A 26,822-nucleotide genomic window follows, 5' to 3' on the forward strand; every position below is an offset into this window, starting at 1 on the left:
TCTGTTGTCAAAAAATTTCTTATGAAAATACAGTTTTTTAGTTTCTTTCAAAAATTTGAATATTTACTGATGTTTTAAATAGCATGTTAACGCTTGGTCAATGTAGCGGATTGGAACGTGAGCGCTGGTTTTAAAATTATAAATAGAATTAAAATGCTGGCAGCGAGGGTGATTGTGTCTGGTGGGATGACAATTGATGAAGCATAACTCATCTGATTGGCAATTAGGATGTTTTATTAGCTGATTGTGTAATTTTCATAGTGCAAATCCTGCGGATGAAGTGGAACGTAATGAAATGCTTAAAATTTTGGTTGGGCAGTAAAAAATACTTGGCATGGTGGTAATAGTAAAAAAATTTGCTCTACAGGTACGTTCTAGTGATGCGATTGATGCATCCTAAGACAATTCAAAAACGTTTATTAGATTATTCAGTTTATAAATGTTATACTGAGTGGTATATGTGTGAATAGCTATTTAACTTGTTTAACATTCATATGGAACCCACCCTTAAACTGGCCTACCAAATACTTGACATAGATTGCTTTTGACTTTTGATGGTAGGTGAAGTTAAAGGTCACCTGGTAACAAACGACGTTCAAGCGAACGAATCTTGTACAAGATTTAAAAGAGGTTGTTCATTAATTCGCTGCGTTCGAACATTATTTTTTTTTAAATAACATTTAACATGTTACGAACGAGTCGTAATGTCCGCTTATACAGGTTGTCAACCCTTCTTACGAAGGTAAAAACATTTTTTTCATATGTCCCTTTCCATTTTTAACGTTGTATATGTCCCTTCTATGTGTTGAATTTCAAATTATTTTTCCAATTCTGTTTTTAAAGAGTTTAATGTTGTCACCTCAGATCAAATACGTTGTTAATTTTTAATCTTAAGCACATTTTTTCAAACAGGAGCAAATTCATTTATTAAAAAAATAAATCTTATTTATTTTGACAAGAATTTTGTCATTTTCCTAGAAATCTCTCCCTGTTTCAGCATGTTTTGAGCGAATGGTTGGCACAAAACTTGATCCTGAATGGTGTGAATTGGCCAGGAAGCAACTGAAAGGACAAGATCCAGAAAAGAAACTAACATGGCATACAGCAGAGGTTAATTTTTTCTAATCTAATTTTTTATTTTTTTATAATTTAAAAATTAAATATGCGGATATATGCCTCTAATACTGTATGATTAAATTATTTTTTAATTGCCTAATGTAACAATCATAATCAAACCTAAATTCAAGGGGATAGATGTGAAACCATTGTACACCAGAGATGATACAGCTGAGATGGCAAAAGAAGTGCCAGGTAAGTACCCATTCACCAGGGGGCCATATGCTACCATGTACACTGGTCGTCCCTGGACTATCCGCCAGTATGCTGGATTCAGTACTGTGGAAGAAAGCAACAGATTCTACAAGTTGGTTTGAGAATGCATGCATTGGTGTGGTGCATGTCATTGTTATGCATTTAGTGCATTCATTTATTTGGTACATGTTATAAGTTTGATGCTATGAAGAACAATGAGTAGTTGTGTTCCCAAGACAAGAATAGAGTGATTTTGTACAATGCATCTTCAGACTAATAAATTGACACTCCATTTCACAGGGCCAACATAAAGGCAGGACAGCAGGGTTTGAGTGTGGCCTTTGACCTCGCGACACACAGAGGTTATGACTCTGACAATCCAAGAGTTCATGGTGATGTGGGCATGGCAGGTGTGGCGGTGGACAGTGTGGAAGACATGAAATTGTTGTTTGATGGCATCCCTCTCAACAAACTTTCTACTTCTATGACTATGAATGGTGCTGTTCTGCCCATATTAGCCATGTATGTTGTAGCTGCTGAAGAACAGGTCGGTTTTTTTGTGATAAGCTGGTTGGTTGGTTCGTTGGTTGGTCGTTTATTAGTTGATTGACTAGTTGTTGGCTGGTTGGTTTTTATTGTTTGATTTGCTGAATAATTGATTGGTTCATTAAATGATTGATCCAACTGTTTTTTTTAATTAGTTGTTCCACCTACCTATTCATCTATCCATCATTCACTTTAAATCAGGGATGCAAGCAAGCAGAACTCGCTGGCACCATCCAGAATGACATATTGAAGGAGTTCATGGTGCGAAACACCTACATCTTTCCTCCAGAACCATCCATGCACATCATTGCTGATATCTTTGCTTATCTCTCTAAGGTTCATCTGAATGTTTCATTGATTGATTCATTCATTCATTTGTTATTTGGTGAAATAGTTGTTTGTGTAAATTATATACATCACAATATTATCCAATCTCGCGGTCAGAACCTGCCCAAGTTCAACTCCATCTCCATCTCTGGATACCACATTCAAGAGGCAGGAGCAGACGCCGTCCTTGAAACGGCCTTCACATTGGCTGATGGACTGGAGTACTGCAGGACGGGATTGAAAGCGGGATTGAAGATTGATGAGTTTGCTCCGCGCCTTTCGTTCTTCTGGGGTATAGGAATGAATTTTTACATGGTTAGTTTGAATTGTGTGGTCAGTCTGAATGTTCTACAGACCATCTATTAATTTGGAGTGAAATATAATCAATTGAACAAAATATTTCTGTAACTTAATTTTTGTATCTTACTACATCCCAACAGGAGATAGCAAAACTTCGAGCAGCTCGCAAATTGTGGGCCACCCTCCTTAAAGAAAAGTTTCATCCAAAGAAGGATTTGTCAATGATGTTGAGGTGCCACTCACAAACATCAGGATGGTCACTCACGGAACAGGTTGGTCAGTTGGTTGATTTATGGAATGGTTGATGGTTGAGTTAGATAGAAACTATCTATTGTATGACCAATCATTTTTTTAGAAGATATCAACCACCAGCCAATCAAAATCCTATTCACAGGACCCATACAACAATATCATCAGAACATGCATCGAAGCAATGGCGTCGGTATTTGGGGGCACCCAATCCCTACACACCAACTCGTTCGATGAGGCTCTCGGTCTGCCCACCCCCTTCAGTGCCCGCATCGCCCGTAACACGCAGATCATCATTCAAGAAGAATCCGGAATTCCCAAAGTGATTCTGTTCACAATGATCATCTTCACCTTTATGATTTATTATAATAGCAATCATCTTCAGCATCATCAGACTTCACGATCAGATGTATTTACTTAACTACATAATCATTAATTCAATAACTGCGTCCCCACTCACCAGGTGGCAGACCCGTGGGGGGGATCGTACATGATGGAATGTCTAACTCAGGAGGTCTACGAAGGTGCTTTGAAGGTCGTCAATGAGGTGAGGTCTTCGATATCAACATTCTTTGTCATCATCATTTCTGTGATAATGACAATAAAGATGATGATGATGACAATGGCGATGATAATTACAACGACTCAACTTTGATTAACCAACCAATTTTTGACTCAGATTGAAGAAATGGGTGGAATGTCGAAAGCAGTGGCCAGTGGCATGCCGAAGTTGAGGATTGAGGAGTGTGCAGCGAGAAGGCAGGCTAGGATTGACAGCGGCGGTGGTCAGATCTCGTTACCCACTACATATCTCGTTGTTGTAGCTGTTGTTAATTAACCTAGATTGCTAAATGTGTTTTGTTGTTTTTTTTCGGATATCCTGATGTTGCATTTCGTTTCCTTCGTCCAAAAATTCACTTATTCGTTCGGTTATTTGGTTTTATAATAATTTCTACTGAATGATCGATTGACGACTACAACTTCAAAAACTCCTCCCACCAAACAGAAACCATCGTGGGAGTGAACAAGTACCGGCCAGCAAAGCCGGAGTACGTGGAGGTACTGACCATCGACAACACGAAGGTACGAGAGCAGCAGATTGCCAGACTGAAGCACATCAGAGAGACCAGGGACAATGCTAAGGTTTCCACTCGCTTTCCTACGCTAATATGTTTGTTTGTGTGTTTGTGTGTCTGCTTGTATTTGTTTATTTTCTCTGTTTAGTTTAGGATAATATGATGCAAGAAAGCACAATCTATTGCTTGCAGGTGCAACGAATCTTGGATTCGATTACAGAGTGCTGCAAAAGCCAGCATGGAAACCTTCTCGAACTTTCGATTGAGGCGGCCAGGGCTCGAGCTTCAGTTGGAGAGATCACAGATGCCATGGAGAAAGTGTACGGACGACACGTGGCTGTCCACAGGCTCGTTAGTGGCTCCTACAAGAACGAGTACGGTGATGCTGACGAGATTAACAAAGTTATCGAGAGGATCAAGGTCGGTTACGTGAAATAATGCTTTTTTTGTGTTGTTATTGTCATGTTGCATCTGTCGCTTCACTGTTATTTAAACAAGTGAACGGCATTTGCGAAACAATTAACGAAAATGAGATAAATTAAGAACTTGTTTTGTGTTTTAGTTCAATCTATCATTTATAATTGATTACTTTTTTGTGTTTTTAATAAAAAAAAGTTAAATTTTAGAGAGTATAAATTATTTTTAAATCATGAAATTCCAGGAGTTTGTGGCCATTGAAGGCAGGCGCCCTAGAATCTTGATAGCGAAGGTGGGCCAGGACGGGCACGACAGGGGCGGCAAAGTTGTGGCCACTGGATTCGCAGACATGGGCTTCGACGTTGATATCAGTCCTTTATTTTCGGTGATGTATTTGTTAATATTATACCATTAGCATTCATCGTGGTTAAAAATTGTCTCATTAATATTTATATAATAATTAATTATAATGTAATGTACCGCTGACCAACGTAGACGCCAGCAGAGGCAGCCCAGCAGGCAGTTGATTCAGACGTTCACGCTGTAGGCGTGTCTTCGTTGGCAGCTGGCCACATGACCTTGGTGCCTGAGGTCATCGAACATCTCAAAAAACTTGGAAGGCCGTAAGTATTGGTAGTTTATGGGGAGGGGTAATATGATGACGGTGATGATGATGAAGAGGATGATTATGGTGAGGAGATAAAGTTGTCTGGTGATTACAAAAGTGGTCAGTATTGTAAATATATACATGAAAATTATGATCATGAGCATCACCATCATCGTCATCATCATCGTTAGTTTCGTCATCATCGTCGTCATTTTCATCACCTCCATCGTCGCAACAGTGATATCCTGGTGTTCGTCGGAGGCGTCATCCCTCCGAAAGATTATGACTTCCTCTACAAAGCTGGTATTGTCGATATCTTTGGGCCAGGTGACGAGGATCATGATGATGATAATGATGATAATGATGATGATGATGCTGATGATGATAAAATTGACGGTGTTAATGATGTTTGCGTGTAACAGACGCCAAAAGTTGATGGCCAGATTAAGAAGTATAACACTCAACAAATACACGAAACAAACGCAGCAACTCAAACAATGGCAATAAAATTAGCGATAACAATGAAAAAACAAAGGCTATAACAATAATAACAAAAATAATTACAATAATTACAATAATAAAAACAATAATAATAACATTCTAATTACGTCATTTTCATCACAACAGGCTCCCGCATACCGGATTGCGCCCTGAGAACCATCAACCATATCATGGAAAAAGACAAGTACACGAAGACAAAAGCCACCGGATAAATTAATAAATTATGATAATGAGTCGATTAATTGTTAATGATATTGACAAAATTATGATAATGGGTCGGTTAATTGTTAGTAACATTAATTAACCAAATGCACGGACGTGAAATGCGATTTATCATGAAAGCATTGAAAACTTTTCTACTTGACAACTCTAGTTAGCTAGTTGATTCTAACAATTTTTTTGGTATTTATATTCTGAATATTAATCAACTAATAATTATATTTTAAAAAATATTTTATTAAGCTACAATACTTTTCAAATTTATTTATTAATTTATACTTACCTTTTTCCTGATTCTAAGTTTGTTTCTTTGTAGTTGCAGATATGTTAGAAACTTTTTATTTTGCCGGGAATTCAAAATCTTCGAAATTTTTGCTAGGACTTGTTAATATTATCACATTGTCGTTTTTGTTTCGTTACCGCTCAGATGGGAGAGAGAATGAAATAATCATATTCTAAGTCATGTGCCTTATTATTAACGTTTCGAATTCAATACGAAACTATTTCTTTGTTTTTTAATTTATTTATGGAGTATTTTTCTACTGTTTGATCGGCATGGTTTATATTTCTCCACATCAGTAGTTGTTTTTTCATCCATCTCAAATCAAATATATCGAATCGTCACATATTAATTAATGTTTAATATTTCATTTGTTATCAATTTTGTTCAAAGTTCTGACAAAATGTATTGAATTATTTCCTTTAGTCGACAAAATTATGTGAAAAATCAATTATGTATTTTATTTATTTGTACAGAAACGTTACATTTCTTTTTTTATTTTCAACATTTTAAAGAAATAAAACTTCATACAAATTGTCGCGATTGGTGTAGTGAACAACCGTAATGATAGTGTAAAACGATTACAGAAGTCTCTGCTATTAATCTTACACATGTGTATGTTGATACATACATTTGTATGTTGATACATATATTTGTATGTTGATACATATGGTGTATGTTCACGAAACTGATTAGGCATAAAGCTGTTATATATTTTAGACAGATTTTAAAGAAATTCGTCATTCAGATCAAAATTTAAATTAATTTCAACACAACGTGACAATATGAATAAAAGAATCACTACAGACATGTTGTAGTGACCATGAATACAGAAACATACATGCATATAATTCAGATACAGACTTATAAGATAAAGAAATATAGATATAGTTTTTATATCGCCGGCTGAAAAACAAGAATAAAAAGCACATAACGAAGCTCTGCCTGTCTTATCATTGAAAAATGTTTAAAAATATTCACGATAATCTATAAAAATTGTCGAGTTTAACATTAATTAATTAATTAATTCAATATTCGTGTAAACTTCAGGCATAGAATTGAACCATTCTTTGAACGTAAGCTACAGATAATAAAAAACTATCAAAATGTAATGAAAAAAATCTCTTAAATAATAATGAAAAATTATTATCGATGGTTATAATAATATTATTAATAATATTAATATTGCAAACTCAATCAATGATGACTTATTAGCAGCACACACGCTTTCAATGTGAGTGTACATATATCGAAAGATTATGAAACTGATTTTTAAAACTGCTCGTGTAGATTCAACACACTCATTATAACCACAAACTCAAGTAAATATCTTTAATATACCGAACAAATATCTCATCCAATCACATTCGCACAATAATTAATACAAACTCAAAACTAATTTAGATAATATATCGGGGGGCTCTATCTAGGCAAATTCAATTGGGGGATGGGCAAGGTTTGACGGAGAGACAAAAACCGGAAACTTTGAAAAACCGTGTTTTATGTATAAAAATCAATCGAACAACATATATTGGGGAAATTTTTGAAAAATTGTAACAAAATGGCATGCCCTGGGTCACCACCCTAAATACCCACTGCAGATAATACGGTAAAACTAATATATTACAAATAATTGGTAAAATAATTAGATAACATAATAAAAGTCTTTATTTATGAAGAGCGAACTTGTTTATTTGTTAGTATAACATTGTTGAAGAATTATTTAAAGTTTCCGATATATATATATATATATATATATATCTTACACTATATATATATATATATATATATATATAATAATATTTGTTGATACAAAATGTAATTCATAAAAGATACTTAAAATCATATAGAAAAATATGTGTTACATTGCATAGTGAACCTATGGAATGTATTTTGAATATATGTATGTAGGTGCATATGAATGTGTAGGTACCTGCGAATGAATCAGATCACAATAGCATCATTATTAATATTACACTGGTTTGTACGGATGGATGTGGTATGATGTCTGTGTTGAATAACATGGAATTTCATTTGATCATCTTAAATTTGAATGAATTAAATCACAATTCAAAGAGAGAGAAAAAATTAAGAGTGTTCTGACGCTATTATCTACCTACCATGGGTGTGTGTGTGTGTGTGTGTGTGTGTGTGTGTGTGTGTGTGTGTGTGTGTGTGTGTGTGTGTACGTGTATATATATTCGTAATTATAACAAATGATATGGAAGAATAATCTCATATATATATATATATATATATATATATATATATATATATATATATATATATATATATAAAACATTTTACAAATTTCAATTTAGTTAAGAATAGATGACGAAAAGAAGGAAGGAATAGAAATACAATGTGAGTTATCACTGTCAGCCATCAGCAGACACATACATACCAAGGACACATTGTAGTGAACGACGAACAAACAAACAAACGAACGAACGAACAAATAAACAAACACTTTGAAAAATGACAACCGACACTGTTTAACATTGCTAATTCTAGAGATTGCTAATTCTAGAGAGTTGAAATGAAAAATTTAAAAAAATAATTCACATGTAAAAACTCTTCTCAATCTCACAATTCAATATAGAAATGAACGATTCGTTGTAAAAGAAAATTTAAAAAAAAATGAAACGGAAACGTTCACATTCGTTGCTCATAAATTTAGCTTACAATATATCCATATATGTAATAATTAAACATTGATATATGCGTACAATGTATGTATATTGTACTAAACAATCATATGTGTACAATAATTATATAACCGTACGTACAAAAACGTGTACCGTAAAAGTTCAAATATGTACTTTTCCTACATACCATTGATGTCATTTGTTGTTAGTTTGATATCACATGTTAATAACTAAAACTAAAACATACTTGTGTGTGGGTGTATGTGGGTGTGTGTGTGTGTACATGTATACACGTGTGTATATGTATGCAAGTGAGTGTGTGTTTGTGTGCGTGATAGTGTTAGTGTCAACTTTTACAATCTAAATCAGAGTATCTACAAATGGTATGTCTTTGATATTAATCTATATCAGAAGAAACAAGTGATTTCATTAACACGAAAATTAAAAGTAGTCAAAAATGTTGTGAGAGAAAAACTTCAAGAAGATAGAACAGAGCAATGGCAATTACATTGATGGTGATTACAAAGATGATAATAACGACGACTATGGTGAAAATGGACGACGATGATGATAGTTGTGATGATAAAATGATAAAGAGATTATAGTGATAGTAACAATAAATGAAGGCCCATTGTGCAAGCGATAGGGATAAAAGTAACATACAAGTACACAAAAATATATACTAATTAATTAATTTATTAATAAAAACATTAATTAATTAATTAATTAATTATCAATTAATATCAATTAAACCCAATTAATCAATTAAACGATAATAATATCAATTGGTCAAAATAAAATCAAAAAATTAGTCACATTCTAACTAATGAGGCAAATGTCACATGAATTCTTTCAAACTAGCCAAAAAAGCAATATTTAGTTGAACGTATCTCAATATAAAATTGATATGATTTTTAAAAATTCGCGTGTGAGTGTTTGTGTGTGTGTGTTTGTGTGTGTGTGTGGCGTGTATGTGTGTGTGAAAATGAAAAGAAATCGTGAAAATTAAAATGTTACAGTAATTGAAAATGTAATAAATAAATAAAGTAAAATAGAATATAAATCTCATTGGGGAAAGTGATTTAGTGATGTGTATCATCATGTCAGTCAACTGAACAAACTTTTATAAAATACCAACCAACCAGTCAACCAACCATGCAATTAAACAATCAGCCAGCCAGCCAACCAACTAACCAACCAGTCAACTAGCCAATCAATCATGCAATCGAACAATCAGTCAACCAGCCAGCCAGCCGGCCAACCAATCAGTCAACCATCTAATGGAATTGTGACTCGATGGCCAGTATCTGAGGGCATTCGACCATCGCTCTAGACACCAGTAACTGCATGTACTCCTTCAATCTGGAACATTCTTCCGAGAGCTCTATGGACGATGATGATGATGATAAAATAATAATAATAATAACAATGCGATAATAATGATGGTATGATGATAATAATGATGATGATGACGATGATGGCGATAATAATGGTGAAAGACAAAAAATGATATAAACAGACATACTCTTGTTGTTGGAGACCAGCTCTTCAATTTCCCGATCACGAACTTTTAATTTATTCTCAAGGACTGTAGATGTCCAACGACGAAATTATAACATAACAATTAATATCAAAATTATTTTTTCTATAATTACTATTATTATTATAATTATTATAATTATTGTTATTATTATTAACAATTATTGTCAAGATGAAAATAAACACCAATCCTACATTACAATTGAAATCCAAACATCATTACATTGCATTCAATGCGTTGCAGTTAAGGCTATTAATACTGCTACTACATTCTAGTAGGTGAGTAAATAATATAATGTAGAAGTAGAGGTAGTAGTAGTACTAGCGGCAGTATTGTGGTAGCCGCAGCAGCAGTAGTAGTAGTAGTAGTAGCAGTAGTAATAATAGTAGTAGCCGCAGCAGTAGTAGTGGTAGTAGTAGTTGTAGTAGTAGTAGTAGCAGCAGCAGTAGTAATGATAGAAGTATAAAAAAATAACACAATTGATTTACTTGTGATTTGGTCTAGTTCTCTTGTCCTTTGCTGTTAGAAACGATGAATTAGATTGAATTACATACAATGAAACAAAAAATGACTATAAATGATTCATGTGAAAAGTTAATAACGCTTTATGCAACTTGAATGATGAAACACAGGTGACATATGTACGCCATTGAAAAAGAATACATAGCGTATACATAATAGAATACATAATGTATGCATAATAGAATATACAAAGAATACATAATGTATACATAATAGAATATACAACGAATACATAATGTATGCATAATAGAATACACAAAGAATACATAACGTTTACATAATAGAATACATAAAGAATACAAAATAATATATATATTATTTAAATGGTATTTCATTCATATATATACTGCTTCATATATTTCCAAAAATTAACCAAAGAACTAGCTAACACGAGAATGAACCAAAAGTGACTCAGCCAAATCAGGAATGAATGAATGAATGAATGAATGAATGAATGAATGAATGAATGAATGAATGAATGAATAGACGAATGAATGAATGAATGAATGAATGAATGATTGAAAAAACTATTGAACAATTATTGAATAATGAATCATTCAAAATTGCTCCTAAATAGCAAAAAAGCTACTAACGATTGGTTGAATTTCCACAATGGGAGGGGCTACAGACGATCTTGAACTTGTTGACGTCGTCAATGCAGATGGCTTAACAGCATTTGTGTTGCTGCTATACAATGAAGATGACGTCAAAGTTGATAATGTCATTGGTGTCGTTGTTGTTGTCGGTCTCACGGCGGTTGCTCCTGCTGTTGCAGAGTTCAATATTGTTGCTGCTGCTGCTGTTCCGTGCTGTGTGAAATGTATCGCTGTTGTCGCCGCTTTTGTCGCTGAGACTTCATGTGAAATAGGAGAGGCGTTAGATTTTTGGGCTGCTGAATGCGTTTCATTGAAAATTAAATTGAATTAGCGCGAAAACCAGCTGGGTAAAAATACGTCAAGTCTTATTAAAAAAAAATTTCATCTTTCAATCATTTAACAATTTTTTCACAACACTTCATAAAAACTTTCAAGATAAAAATTTAATCGGAAATATTTCAACAATTTATCATCCAGTGATTTTTAATAAATATAAAAAGAAAAAAATTCGTCTATGAGATAGATTAGAAACATAAGCAGAGCGCAGACTTACAGTACGAGACGCCAGCATATTCATCGTGAACTTTGTTCAAGCCATTTACATCCTCCTCCTTCTCTTTCACTTGATCTCTGACATGGACGACACCCTCCTTTGGTCTCTGGTTGTCATCAATGAACTTGAATTCCACCAGGGATACGCCTACCCCACCGGAAATAGTTTCCACCATGATGGAGCCCCAGGTCGGCTTGCTGACAGGTCCAACGTGACAAATTATTTTCGACGGAGACTCGTACTCCAGTGTATTTATGTAATCCTTTCCACAGACCTGCAGAGTTGGCAATGCTTGAATTTTTGAATCATTTTGAAAGAGGTAGGCAACATAACAGACTTATAAATTTACAGTTAATAATGTAATACAAATAAGCTGGGAAGGAAAATGAAATAAAACAGAAACCATGATCTTCAAGATGTCCACGTTGGAATCTCCCAGATGTGCCCCTCTTATGGTCAACTTGGTGGGCTTGTAGTAGGGGGCTTCCTTCGGCGACACCCCCGTTATTTCCGGCTTCAATATCGGCTCCTTCTCAAATGAGGATGATGAGGAGATAGACTCAGCTACGGCCATTGTCGTTTCTGGAGAATCTTTATCCTTACTCAGCGTCCACAAACTTTTTGATCTTTGGTTCTTCAAGTCAATATGGCTCTGATGGTAAATGATGTAAATGACTGATTAATTTCAAATAATTAACAACAAATAATTAAAATTAAACGAACTTCAATTGTTACATTAAAAAATAGTAAAATATAATACAATAGATGATAACTCAGTGATAATACAAATAAAACGTTGATAAAAAAAAAGAGAGGAAAGACCTTCTTCAAGCTGCCATGAGGACTGCTGCTGTCATTGCTGCTCCTTCTGCTGTCATTTGATAGGAAACTACCCGACGCTTCAACAGCTTCTCTTCCCTCAAAAACTTGTGGAGGATTCACGAAACAAAACTGCACCAGGGACACACCTCTGCCCCCTGACTGAGTCTCAACGGATACATTACCAGAACCTGCCTTCCAAGGTTTCGTCGTGCAGATCAGTTTATTCGATGATATGTACTCCAGGCTGGAAAGAACATTTGATCCACACACATACAAACCAATCACATCCTCTTTGTTTCGACCCAAATTTTGACCTCTTATTGTCAATTTGGTTCCTCCATTCAATGGGCCTTCTTTTGGTGAAACTCCAGAGACCTGGGGCAGAGTAGAAAAACGCTTTGTTTGATTTTATGTAACGTTCATAGTATTTATACTATGTAGCGCATGAGTCAATAATTTTTTATTAGTTGGAATATAATTGGGTGCAAAAGGTACGACATCATTTGGGAGATGGCAGAGAGATCAGTAAGAGTGCAAAACTGAACAAACTTCTGGTTTAATATTTGATCCACTATCACAGGAGTTGTTATTAAAGGTCATGAGTTTGGAATCATCACTGATGTTTTGAGGTCCTTGTGACATGCTTGGACTGAAAAACTCTTGAATGTTACTGAATGATTTGCGCTTCGTTGCATATAAGTTGGAAGACCTATGTGATGAAAAGTTATAAAGATTAATGATTTACAATGATGGAGATATATTCAACTGTTATTGAAATTCCTGAAAATTTAACTATCAATCAAGAATTTTCAATGAATACTTTTTAAGTATGACAGTTCAACTAATTCAAAGACATTAAAAAATATTATCAACACCATTTGTAAACCAAAAAATATTTTTGAAAACAGAAAAAAGCACACGTTTTAAGCCATATTTTTCAAGCAGACAAAAAACTAACGGATCTGCCAGTTGCATCTGTTGTTTGTTACCAGAACTTTCATTTTTATGCCCAGAATATAGCAGCTTATCTTTGATCTTGGAGAGGCCAAGAGGTAGCATGGACTTCTTCCAGCTGTCAACACTCTTTGCATCGTCCTCATTAATTTTCTTGTACATGGAGATCCATGCCTTGAAATTGAGTTCCCCGCATGCTGCAGTGTTTTTCTTATATGGCTGGAATGGAATGGTCCTGAAGGCATCTTGAGGGTTGTTTGGGAGGTCGTAGATGGGTACAATGATCTGCCCCAACGTGTCCCCTGAATGTTTTTCCACAACTTTGAAGGAGAGAGAAGAAGTTGGATCTGATACGTTGCTGTGCAATAGGAAAAGTTATTATATAACTTGCATTTTAAAAAATATTTCAAAAATGTTTTTTTCAAATTAACAAATTTAGTATTTAAGAAAGAGCTGATATAAAACTATTCAATGTATTACCCATCACTGTCACAATATCATTGAAATTATTATTATTAAAAAAAAAACAGTTGATATAATTACATTTCCATCTCAGTGTTAAATGTTGGACAGCCGTGAAAGTCTTCAACAGTATCTGTTTTGAACTTCTTAGAGCCAACGCCGAACACAACTGTGAACTTACAGTGCTCATCTGTAGTGGCATGTTCATTCAGAAATAAGAACATTACAATAAAAGTATACAAGAAATGGAACTCTGCTAGCTGAATTCTTAGCTGAAATTTTTCGTTAAACAGTCGAAACTTCTAAGAACATTCAAGAAAAGGTCTATCCAATAAGAACACATTAAAATAGTATGAAAAATGTATGAAACCATAAAACTAAGAGTAAAAAACATATACTTCAAGTCTTATAACTTGAAAAAAATCATTGAAACAAAGTACACAAAAACCTTTTCTGGACTTCAATCCTTTGGCACTGTAAACTGTAATAAAAAACAGAAACAATAAATAAAATTCTGAAAAACATTCTAATTAAAGTGCTTGATCAATAACTTTTTCTGATAAAAAATAAAACATATTACAAAATACAAATTAATTAAAAATTCATTATTCAATCCAGATTGAGATTTTAGAATACTAGCTCTAATCTAATGCCAATCTAGTCTAGCTCAGCTGATTTATTCAGTTCAAAAGTTTTTTTTAATTTTTAAATCAATGGTTTTCTTATTTTAGTTTGAATTGAATGTTTAAAAAAGTAAAGCTTTGAACTTAGAAGCCTCACAACCTTACCTTTATTAATTCATTAACATGTGCCTTGATTTTTAATATTTTTTTTTTATAAAAAATATATTTCACTTAATTCCTAATCTGACTTCCCTAATCAATCCTCCTAACCAGGAAAAAATAACAAACAGTAACAAATTAAATTAAAAAACCGCAAAACTGCAAAACCAACCAATGACAGAAATAATTTCTGGGACCTTGCGAAGTGACGACATCTCGAAATATCCTGAATTAAATTATAAAATCTCTTTTTATCATAACACACCAAAATTACGAAAAAATATTTAATTTAAATAACTTATTTTGAATAAAAGAAATATTTTAAAAAATCGTATTATTTTTTAAGTTCATCAACTTTTCAGGGATGGCAGAGGTATTTTTAATAAATTAAATTCTTAAAATTCCTGAGGTGCTCCTACGAATAAGTGATGAATGTTTAATGAGTGATCATAATAAAAAGAATGCATATTTATAAGCAGAAATAATAAAAATAATAACACTAATTATTATAATAATTGTAGAAATAATAAAAACAGAATAAAATAATGATTAAAAGAAATGTAATTATGAACGTTAATTTGAAAGGATTAGATGATCCATAAAGTACAAACATGTGATGAAAATTAAAAATTCCTGCACATTTTTCAAGAATGTTTTGACTAAATCACACTAACTTGATGTGACACTGAAAATTTTTTGACAAAATTACACTAAATTCCTCATCATCATCAACAACAAAAACATCGTCATCATCAACATCAACAACAACAACATCATCATTATTATCATCATCATCAACAACAACATCATTATCATCATCATCATCATGATCAACAACAACATCATCATCATTAAAGTGGCCTCCTCTTACTTTCAATGTTTAACACGCTGACGATGATTATGTTGGTGATACAGATTGTGATGATGACGTTAATGATGATGAAGTAAAACACACGGGCAATGATGAAAGCAGTTAAGCATATAGGATACATATAACACATTCACTATACATTGGCATGTATATTTACACATATTATTCCCACACAGATAGGATATATACAAACAAACACACACACACAAACATGAACATACAAGAAGCACTAAAAACATACACAACACATACAAACACGCATGATGAAGCAACAGCAGAACGAAGGATGAAAATATATAATGGGTTTTTTCACAGCACGTCATGTTATCACTGGTTATTTAATAACGCGCTGGCCTGCCTGCCTGACATAACGTTTATATGTGCTGTACCGAATTTTTGTTTTCGTTGCTGTCTTTCTTGTTTTCTTTGTTTGTTTTTTTGTTTTTTTTGTAATTTTTATTCTATATTTGATGTTTGTTAATGTTTGCTGATGTTTGTTGATGTTTGTAGATGTTTGCAGATGTTTGTTAATGTTTGCTGATGTTTGTTGATGTTTGTGGATGTTTGTTGATGTTTGTGGATGTTTGTTGGCTATATTTAAAACTATCCACCGTACTTGTTTACTTGTTTGTTTGTGTTGTAAAATTTCTGCTATTGAAAAACCATGTTTCATGTTTGTTTTTTTTATATGACATTTTTAAAGATTTGTTAAAGTTTTTTCTTCGGTCATTAATGTAGTTGCAGTTTTTACAGTTGGTGTATTGTTACTCACTCGAGTCTGCAACTGCTTTCCGTGCGACAAAATAAAAAAATTTTTTGTCGGTATTGTTAGTTTTGCATTGCTGTTCGTCTTTAAGTACAAAACAACGACACTCGCTTTTTCACTGGTGTTTAAGTCATAAAAAATTATTTAAAATAAACAAACAGAAAAATATTGTAAGTATAAACAAAATATAAATAATGGAAAAATACCCATAGCGCCTTAATGGGGAAAGCTTTTCCTTCTCGTTTTGTCGCATCTGTGGTGTTACATCATTTTCTTTCTCTCTTTCTCTCTTTCTCTCTTGCTCTCTCTCTCTCTCTCTCTCTTTCTCTCTCTCATGTTTTTTTATGTGTTTTCTCAATGTGTGCGTGTGCGTGTATTATGTGTGCGTGCGTATTATTTAAATCACATTTCCTGAATAAATTGTTTGAAGCGGAACCAAAAGGCTACCGCGTTTACAATGTACGTTTCAACTTCATTAAACAAACGAGTTTAAGTTTACCAACATACATATTCAACGTGTTTCTGCTGCTATTGTTTGTTTAGTGTCACCATAATGACATCTTGGTGCTATTTTCATTTTGCGTAAAGTTTTTTAATGTTATCACCACCAGTGGAGTTTACGAATGTCACCATTCCAATATCAAAACAGTTACCTAATGGGAATATATTTTCAGCATCATCATCATCGTCATTATCAGAGATCGCCATCATCATCATCGTCGTCGTCGTCATCATCATGAGTATGGACAAACACATTAGTTTCATTTCTCATAGGAATAAGCTTTCAGCCAGACAAGCCAAACTTTTTTTTAAAGTGGCTTTACGGCGATCAAAACTTATTAATAACAGCACTAGCAATAATATTACAAGAGCCTAGAACAGTAATATTACAACATGAAAAAAGCTAGAGAAGTATAATTTAGTAAAGTTTTTTTTACCATCAAACTTTCAAATAACTGCGAAAATATTAAATTAGCACTAACAACAGAAGACAAACAAAATTGTAAAAAAAAACATGAACAAGGCAATAAAGCGAACGCTGGACAGTCTTCAACAAAACGGAATGTTTGATTGAATGTGACTCTTCTGACCCGAACAAACGATTCTACCACAAAACAACATCAACAAAAAAACACATCAAAAACATTAATAACATCAAGAAAAACATGAGAAACAAAACCAAAACCAACGTGAAGAGTGACGCGTGCAAAAACTGAAATCAATATTTGCCTGAATTGGCTGGACAAACTTGCTCGTACATTAACAGAAGATAAATAACAGCGGAAAAGATAACATCACATCAATTGTTTCATGTATAAACATTAAAAACAACAACACTAACAACACAACAACACTAGCAAAGACAACAATAACATGGATGACAACCGCAACAGTAACGTTCTATCAGATAATAAATAACTTACCATCACTAGCGCCAGCATTTTCAAAAAATTTTTAACGTACTGCAAAAATTTGGATAACAACATTGAAAAAAGTAATTGCTTGTCCAATTAATGCATTAATTTTATTTTTAATCACATATCGTAAAATCAAACTCGTTTTCACTTTTCATAACATTTCCAACAAACATAAACGTTCCTAGGCAGAGAAATTTTCTAAATTTGAAGAGAATAGAAAAAGTCTGCGACATGTTAACGCTACTTTTCATATTTTAAACATCTATAGAGTTTTGTAGGAAAAAAAAGCGAAACAATTCAGCCCGAAGACGTGAGCATCAACTCAATGACATTCCATTATACTTTGCATTAATCCTTAATCCATATTCACCCTCTTAAATCTCCATATTCATTTTTTCCGCTTTTTTCCACATTATACACATGCACACACCGACAAACACAAACACACGCACAAACACACACAAGTATATTGATATACATACATAAATAAATGTATATATATATATATATATATATATACACTTAAATATATATATATATATATATATATATATATATATATATATATATATATATATACACACATTAATACACACTTAAATATACATATATACATACACATATATATGTGTATGTATATATGTATATATTTGTTAAGAAACATCAGCTTTGTTCAGTTTCTGGTTCAATTTTTCAATATTTCGTATCGTATCAAACTCACTTTACACATTTACAAACCGACAGCCTTAACCTTATTTTTACAAATAATGAATCTCGGACTGACGATGTCACTGAGGCCAGTGACGCAATCAGCAACGAGTTGGAACCGCAGAAGGTCAACAGGTCAACACGAATGACACGATACGAAATATTGAAAAACTGAACCAGAAACTGATCAAAGCTGAAAATGCAGTGATATTTTTTAACAATTGTATCTACGACAGCCTTAACCTCAATTGTATATGTATATATATATATATATATATATATATATATATAATAAAACTATATAATACCTATTTATATGCTCATTATTATAGCATAAATCAGTTATAAATGGAAATAAAACAAAATTTTCATTTGTAGTAGTAAGTAGCAATAGCAGTAGTTGCAGTAGTAACAGCAGTAGTGGTGGTTGTAGTAGTAGTGGCAATAACAATGGTAGTAGTAGTAGTTTATTAATTATAATTTCAATAAACCACGATAGTAAATTGGTTTAATTTGATCTGAGACCATAGCAAATTGCCATTTGTAGATAAATGCCTGTGTGTTATAACCAACTGGAGCTGCGTAACCAGGCACTATGATTTAAAATTAAATATAACTAAACCATTCGTTGTGCTTTTTTGTTTCTTAATTAATATTAATTTTAAAAATTAATTTGAAACAAATTTGGAAGAAATTATTTTAAACAGATAAAATTCGTTACTAGCTTCATCCAGAATACAATACCAGTACAATGTGTGTATGCTAACATGATGCTAATATATACACACATTTAAACTTTTATTCTAAATAAATAAACTGAAAATCGAATTAAATTAATAATATTTTGTTAAAATAGATTGACAATTAATAAATTATTTGAACAAATTAAATAATGAATTGAATTGGAATGTATGTTAAATTAGATTTGCTGGCAACCACACCACCCTACACGCATAATATTAAAAAGAGAAGTTGCGTTAGTCTTATTATAATATTTGGAAAGCTGGCTGTCTTGTCTATCTAGTTATAATGATATTTGATGTTGAATCTAGTTGTTTTAACGTTAATTTATTGAAAAATTGTTATATTTTGGTAAAATTTTTGTAAATTTATCGAGTGTTGATAATAGGAATTTCTGAAAAAAAACGGTCGATTTATCATCGGAGACCATCTTGAAAGGTTGGTTCTCGAAATATTTTTTTGATAATATCATATCTATTATTTTGAAAAATTATTTTATAAGAGCAAAAGTATAGATAAAGTCTTATATCCAATTGCACGCATACACACACACACACACACACACACACACACACACACACACACACACACACACACACATAAACTATCGAACATTCGTAGACAGACACACATAAACTCAGGCTTACAAATAGGATATCAAATGATATATCCATATACCCATGCACACATACACGGATATATTTATCTATTATAAATCCACACGCACATATGGATACATACAAATCACAAACACACACAAACACACGCTGGTACGTATTAAATAAACATCTTAGACAAATTATTTTTGCCAAAATTCACATGAACAAAATTACGCAGAGATAGAAAATAGTTTAAATACAAATATATACATACAAACACAGTTGCGTACACATACAAATATCATAAAAAACAAACAAACAAACATTCACACAAACAAAATACACATTCACACAGGCGTAAGAAACTCCAAACAGCTGAAAAATACATGAAGATTCATCAGTAAATCAGTCAACTCTTCATTATAAGGTTTAATTAAACCGAAATTTTTTATTATTTATACTCATTAGTTTAATAAATGAAATGGCTTTTTTATGTGAATGTAATGTCCTTACAATCGTCGTCATCATCACCATCGTCGTCGTCATCATCACCATCATTATATCACTCCATTTTCCGACCCAATTATTATTCATCATAATAATTACAACAAGCTCATTTTCACCTCATTAATTATTGACTAATTAGCTAATTAAAAATCTTTGGTTTGCTGCAAAACAAAAAACTACACAAACAGTGAAACAAAAATCCTAAAATATTTCGCTATTATTATCAGTATCAACGCTATCACTATCATAACCATATTATATCATCATAATTGTCATCATCATTGTCATCGTCACCATCTTCCTAATTGTCATCATCGTAGTCAGAATTTCGCACACAAGAACTTACTGATAACAAACTCCAAAAAAGTTGTATTTGAAAATTAATGACTGACTATCCTATTCTATTCTAATTTTATGACTATTCATCTTTACACTCTGTTAGTATAAAGGTTACTGAGTTTTTTTTAATTACAGTCTTTATAAGTACTAATAACTTTTGTTACTAAAATAACTACATAGTAATTACTATCGCATTAATAGTATTATTACTACTATTTGTTACTACTACTATTACTAATACTGCTACTACTATCACCACCGCTACTACTACTACTACTACTACTACTACTGCTGCTACTGCTACTGCTGCTACTACTACTACTTCTACTACTACTATTTCTACTACTACTACTACTACTACTACTACTACTACTACTACTACTACTACTACTACTTCTACTACTGCTGCTACTACAACAACACAACAACAACTACTACTACTACTACCACTACTACTACTACTACCAGTATCACCAGAGCGAAGCTATCGACACATTGATCACGATACATGGATCAATAAAGGGCGTATCATCATCATCATTATTGTCAATGACGTCATCATCGTCACCATCGTCACCATCGTCATCATCGGCAAGTTTGTCTCTACCATAGTCCTTTATCACAGTGTAGCCATCCATCGTCATCATCATCTTCATCAATAGTGTCATCATCACCATTCTTAACCATCATCTTTGTTGTGGACATTGTCATCGTAGAATCATCATTTTTATAACAACTATCGTCTTGAATAACTGAGACACAGCCAACCATCTATAAATTAGCTAGGCCTAATTAGTCATCAGCGTCGCGTAAAAACATTTACCCTCTTACTGCATCACTTTCACTTTGATAATGTTCATGAGAAATTATACCTCTATTACATTAACAACAGTAACGTTACCAGCATTAACAATGACGTCATCGTAAACGAGAACTACAATATGTTACATCAACAAAGATCTAAAAACTATTCATTCGTGAGGAAAAACAATATCGTAAACACGAACAAGACAAATGAATAAACAACATTAACGCGCCAACAACACCACATAAGCAACAAAACAAACACCAAAAACATCACCAACAATAACAAAAGCAACAATAAAAATATATTATATGATAACATAAACAACAAAAACATAAACAGCTATAGAAAATTATATGTACAACAACAACAACAGCAACAACAACACAAACAATAACAAGCAAAGAATAATAAATAAACAAATGTAAACATTTGAAATGAACAAACACCACGTCATCATTACATTGCATCTTTATTGATCGGAACACGTTAAATAAGATATGATGATGATGTGTATATGATGATGATGATGATGACGATGGTGATGGTGATGACAATGATGATGGTGAAAATACTTTATTTTATTTTACCAGGTACAATACTTATACAAACGCAACTGAAAAAAATTATTGTGCCATTTTACAGAGAAACATGTTTTTAAGTGCATGAAAAAGTGCATGAAACAAAGCTTAGAAGATTTGCAAAACACAAACTAAGTCAGATACATATGACGAATACAATTAAACAAAATTTATACAAAAAACACAAATTTTATACAGTGATAAAATACAAGACCAACATAAAATACAAGACCAAGATCATGTATGAAAGGCGTGTACAACACGTACAATGATTTACATACATACATATGTACATACATACATACATACATACATACATACATACATACATACATACATACATACATACATACATACATACATACATACATACATACATACATACATACATACATACATACATACATACATACATACATACATACATACATACATACATACATACATACATACATACATACATACATACATACATACATACATACATACATACATACATACATACATACATACATACATACATACATACATACATACATACATACATACATACATACATACATACATACATACATACATACATACATACATACATACATACATACATACATACATACATACATACATACATACATACATACATACATACATACATACATACATACATACATACATACATACATACATACATACATACATACATACATACATACATACATACATACATACATACATACATACATACATACATACATACATACATACATACATACATACATACATACATACATACATACATACATACATACATACATACATACATACATGCATGCATGCATGCATGCATACATACATACAAACATATGCAGGAAATAAGCAGGATTTTGCTCAGGTGGTGGAGAGATGTAATTAAAGAGATTGTTTGCTGTCTGTTCGCTTTTGTATCCGGTTTTTTCATCTACGTGTTTACATTTTTGTATCAATGTTTGTATGTAGACCCTGGAGAAGAGGAAGGAGGAAAGGGGTATGAGAGGGCTTTTAAAAGAAACTTCTAAAATAATAATAATGAAATGTATTGATAGTATAAACTTTTTTATCTGACCCAAGTCACAAAATGATGGCGCTAAATTTTAAATGCTATAAAATCACCAAACTTCATAATTTCAAAAATGGCATAGTTAATAAATTGTTTTTCATAATCGAATGATTTAAATAAAAATTCAAATGTTCAGTCATTAAGTCTTGATACAATTTTATTCATTTAAATAACAAAAATGTTTCTGAATTCCAAATTTTACAGATTTTTTTTCTGTTTTCCTTCTTCCTTATTTTCATCACACGCCTGTGAGCATCAGTCTTACTTACGGCCGCCAGTGACTTGCTGATAATTAACGCTGACTTACAGAGTTTGCCCAAGCAAGATTGAAAACATGAAAAGTATGCTGGTCTCTCTCTCTCTCTCTCTTTCTCTCTCTCTCTCTCTCTCTCTTTCTCTCTCTCTCTCTTTCTCTCTGTACTTATATGTGTGTGTATTTGTCTGTATGTCTACTTATATGTGTGTCTGAGGTTATGTAACTTTATGTGTATTTGCCTCTATGTGTATTAGTTTGTATTAAAGTGAGATTGATTGTTTCCAAAATTACACGTATCCAAGTTTGGTAGTTGGTAACATCAAATTTTGAATCTTGCAAGATTGGATATTCCTATGAGCGTATTTTATAAACATATATACAGGCACGCCTGTGTTGATTGTAGTGTAGCTGCACGTATATCTAAATTGACAAACATAACAGTGAACCACACGTGAAACAAACACATCGTGAATTATAGTTTGAATGATCGCTGTCACACAGGCACAAATGTGTGTATACATTAAGTGCGTAGAGGCGTGCTTTTTGTGTCGCACAATCAATAAATTCGTAAAAAGGTCTGATGGATTGCACTTCAGAGAGGCACGAATTTGTGGATTTTAAATAAATGTATTTTTTTATAGTTTATTTGTATGTGTTTTTTTTTGATTCTATGTGGTTTATTTCATAATATTCACACTAATTTACGCAAGCATGAACGTTTTATGAAGAATTTTGAGACAAGAAAGGCATACTCAACTTAGTAATTTTGTAAAATATTGTTTTTAAGTTGTTTTTACAAGAGAATTCATGGAGAAAGATAATTTATTTTATGGCTGGTTAACCATTGGAAGTTTATTTCCATGTTTAAAAAAAAATATTGGGAATTTTTCTTCAGTTTCGTCTGATCAGAATCTTGAATGCAGCAATAAGCTTCGTTCTGTAAAACATTTTTATCATTCAGATTTCACGTTAGATTTCAATCCCACAACTAAAATATTTAGTTTGCACGCAGAGTTTAATTAAAAAAGATTGAAGATTTCATGTTTGAAAGAAATGAAATTTTAAGAAATGGTGACAACATTTTTTTACTTATGGTCTGATATTCGAGAAAAAACTTTTCAATTCAAAAAACGCCACACAATTCATTTTGTAAGTTGGCAAAAATAATCTACAGTGAAACTAACATTATACGCATTGCCACATTAACAACGGAAACATCAAATACGACCATATGATAGCACTCAAAATATTCCTAACATTCTCCAAATAAGAAAACAATATCACGGTGTAACAAATCGCAAAACAAAATGATTCATTCCTATGTAGTATGTACTGTACCTGAACAAACCAACTTCCTCTAAGACAAATTGATCGCAAAGAGATTGATGATTGCATGGAAGTTTGTCTGCCTTGTATGTGGATGTATAAACAACATCAATGATTTATTGTTAGTTTGTTTCCGTATCTGTGCGTACATGTATGTAAGTATGTTTTACTGCCTTGCATGTTGTTACAGTTTCTGCGTCTGTCAGATCCTGATTTTTAAAGAATAATAAAAAAAAATGTTTGATTGTCTCTGTTTACGTATCTGTATATGCTTCTGGGAACTTTAAATAAATTTTTATACAAATAATTTATGGCTAATAAATATTAAAACCAACGTTTTGGTTTCCATTATCGTTTATATCATTTCGGTTAATGTTAAACATGATCTATATCATTATCTGGGGCATCATTATAAATATATATATATATATAATATTTATAGATATCATTGTGTATAGGAAAATATATAATATAATATAAAGCAGTAAAAATAAACATCAAACAGATGAGTTATTGACAGGTTAGATTTGCAAGTGAAATTAATTGCATTGCATGAATGGACGAACGGATGTATGGATGAATCGATGGATAGATATATAAATGGTGTAATAGGCTGCACGATATTGTAATGGTTAAGGTGCTTGGCATCGTTGTTGTAGTGACTGCGTTCGAATTCAATCAAATCCCGCAAGTGTTTGTATGTATTCATTAGTTCTTAAGTTGAGATTTTTGGCAAGTTTTATATTTCATGATGATTTTTCATGATTGTATGTTCATTGTTTATGTTAAGTTCTATTTTTGGTGCCATTTGTATAGGCTAAATTATTTGTTTATGTCGTTGGTTTGAATTGGTTTGAATATGCTTAAATGTTCACATAGGTTTGTTGTTGATGTTCACTTGTTTGTATGTTTGTTGTTCGTTTGTATATATTTCTTCATGCGTTCGCTCATGTGTTTATAATTTTATACGCTGACGTAACGCGGTGTCGAGTGACGTGAACCTGCGTAACACTGATAATAACAACTGCACTGGATGTACGGTGCTGAACGCGCTGGCTGGCAATTTTGATGACGATGATGAAAATGGTGATGATGAAGATGATGAAGATGATGATGATGACACTTTCTGTTCATTTTATTATATTATAATGGTGAATATGTAGATGATTTTGATGGTGTCAAACATTAAAAAAGTACTTCGCGAAGCAGCAAAAATGATGATCGCTTTGGTCGGCGATGTTTGGCGATTATAATTGCACTCGTAATGATGGTGACGTGACGTCTGTGTTTTCATCTTGCATCTTGCTAGTCTTAGTGTTTTCATCTTGCCAGTCTTAACTCAACTATGGCATCTTACTTGATGGTGAAATCCACAATATTTATTTCATATTTCGCAGTACACTTCGGCTTTGTTCTTCTATTTTTTTTTTCATTTTAAAATCAAACTTCTCCTACTTTCAATGTTTAAGAATGGATAAACAGAAACCAATGAAATTTTAGAAACGCACATAAGCACACCAATACAAAACACAAGGGTACATTTAATAACCACCCAACACATACGTCAATAAGTTTCAAGTTGTACACAATTTTAAGCAAGCATCTCCATCTAATACAACGACGATAGGTAATGTTAACTGGTTGTACATTCTTATATATGTATATGTGTTTGTATGAATGTGAGTGTGTGTGTGTGGTGTGTGTGTGTGTGCGTGTGTTCGTATATGCATTCCTTAAGAAAGAAGAATATAAAAATGAAGACAATGTATCTTAATAGAAACAAGATGATGAAATGAAACGTATACAGCCCATCGTTGAAGTGCTCCAATTTTGTGTGTGTGGATGTCTTTGTGTGTCTCTGCGGATGTCTGTGTGTGTCTCTGCGGATGTCTGTGTGTGTCTGTGGATATCTGTGTGTGTCTGTGGATATCTGTGTGTGTCTGTGTGGTTGTCTGTGTTTGTGTGTGTGTGTGTGTGTGTGTGTGTGTGTGTGTGTGTGTGTGTGTGTGTGTGTGTGTGGTTGTCTGCATCTACATGCTTGTTCTTATGAATAATTGAATAAACACTTCAACAACATTTTATGGAGGAAGCTTCCAC

At 32.7% G+C, this 26,822-nt stretch overlaps 3 protein-coding genes across 3 annotated transcripts; 2 read left to right on the forward strand and 1 right to left on the reverse strand.

Annotated features, from left to right (window-relative positions):
• The first annotated feature begins 672 nt into the window (after window positions 1–672).
• HELRODRAFT_97089 (hypothetical protein) lies at window positions 673–6,372 on the forward strand. Its single transcript, XM_009012899.1, has 16 exons — window positions 673–742; window positions 979–1,110; window positions 1,248–1,423; window positions 1,612–1,858; window positions 2,059–2,193; window positions 2,302–2,499; window positions 2,625–2,756; window positions 2,879–3,055; window positions 3,197–3,280; window positions 3,413–3,518; window positions 3,740–3,876; window positions 4,002–4,229; window positions 4,471–4,611; window positions 4,722–4,849; window positions 5,072–5,160; window positions 5,461–6,372. The coding sequence occupies exons 1-16, from the start codon at window positions 686–688 to the stop codon at window positions 5,544–5,546; spliced, it is 2,253 nt and encodes a 750-aa protein (XP_009011147.1). The 5' UTR covers window positions 673–685; the 3' UTR covers window positions 5,547–6,372.
• A 4,783-nt stretch (window positions 6,373–11,155) lies between these two features.
• Window positions 11,156–11,470, forward strand: HELRODRAFT_167390 (hypothetical protein; the record flags this gene model as incomplete). Its single annotated transcript, XM_009012900.1, has 1 exon — window positions 11,156–11,470. One exon carries the CDS (start codon window positions 11,156–11,158, stop codon window positions 11,468–11,470), a length of 315 nt encoding a protein of 104 aa, XP_009011148.1.
• A 1,146-nt stretch (window positions 11,471–12,616) lies between these two features.
• Window positions 12,617–12,895, reverse strand: HELRODRAFT_137950 (hypothetical protein; the record flags this gene model as incomplete). Its single annotated transcript, XM_009012901.1, has 1 exon — window positions 12,617–12,895. A coding segment is annotated over one exon (279 nt), but the record flags the coding sequence as incomplete, so codon positions are not given.
• Window positions 12,896–26,822: the final 13,927 nt, after the last annotated feature.

This window comes from Helobdella robusta (genome assembly GCF_000326865.2).
Source record: "Helobdella robusta unplaced genomic scaffold HELROscaffold_11, whole genome shotgun sequence".
In the NCBI taxonomy this organism is placed as follows: domain Eukaryota; kingdom Metazoa; phylum Annelida; class Clitellata; order Rhynchobdellida; family Glossiphoniidae; genus Helobdella; species Helobdella robusta.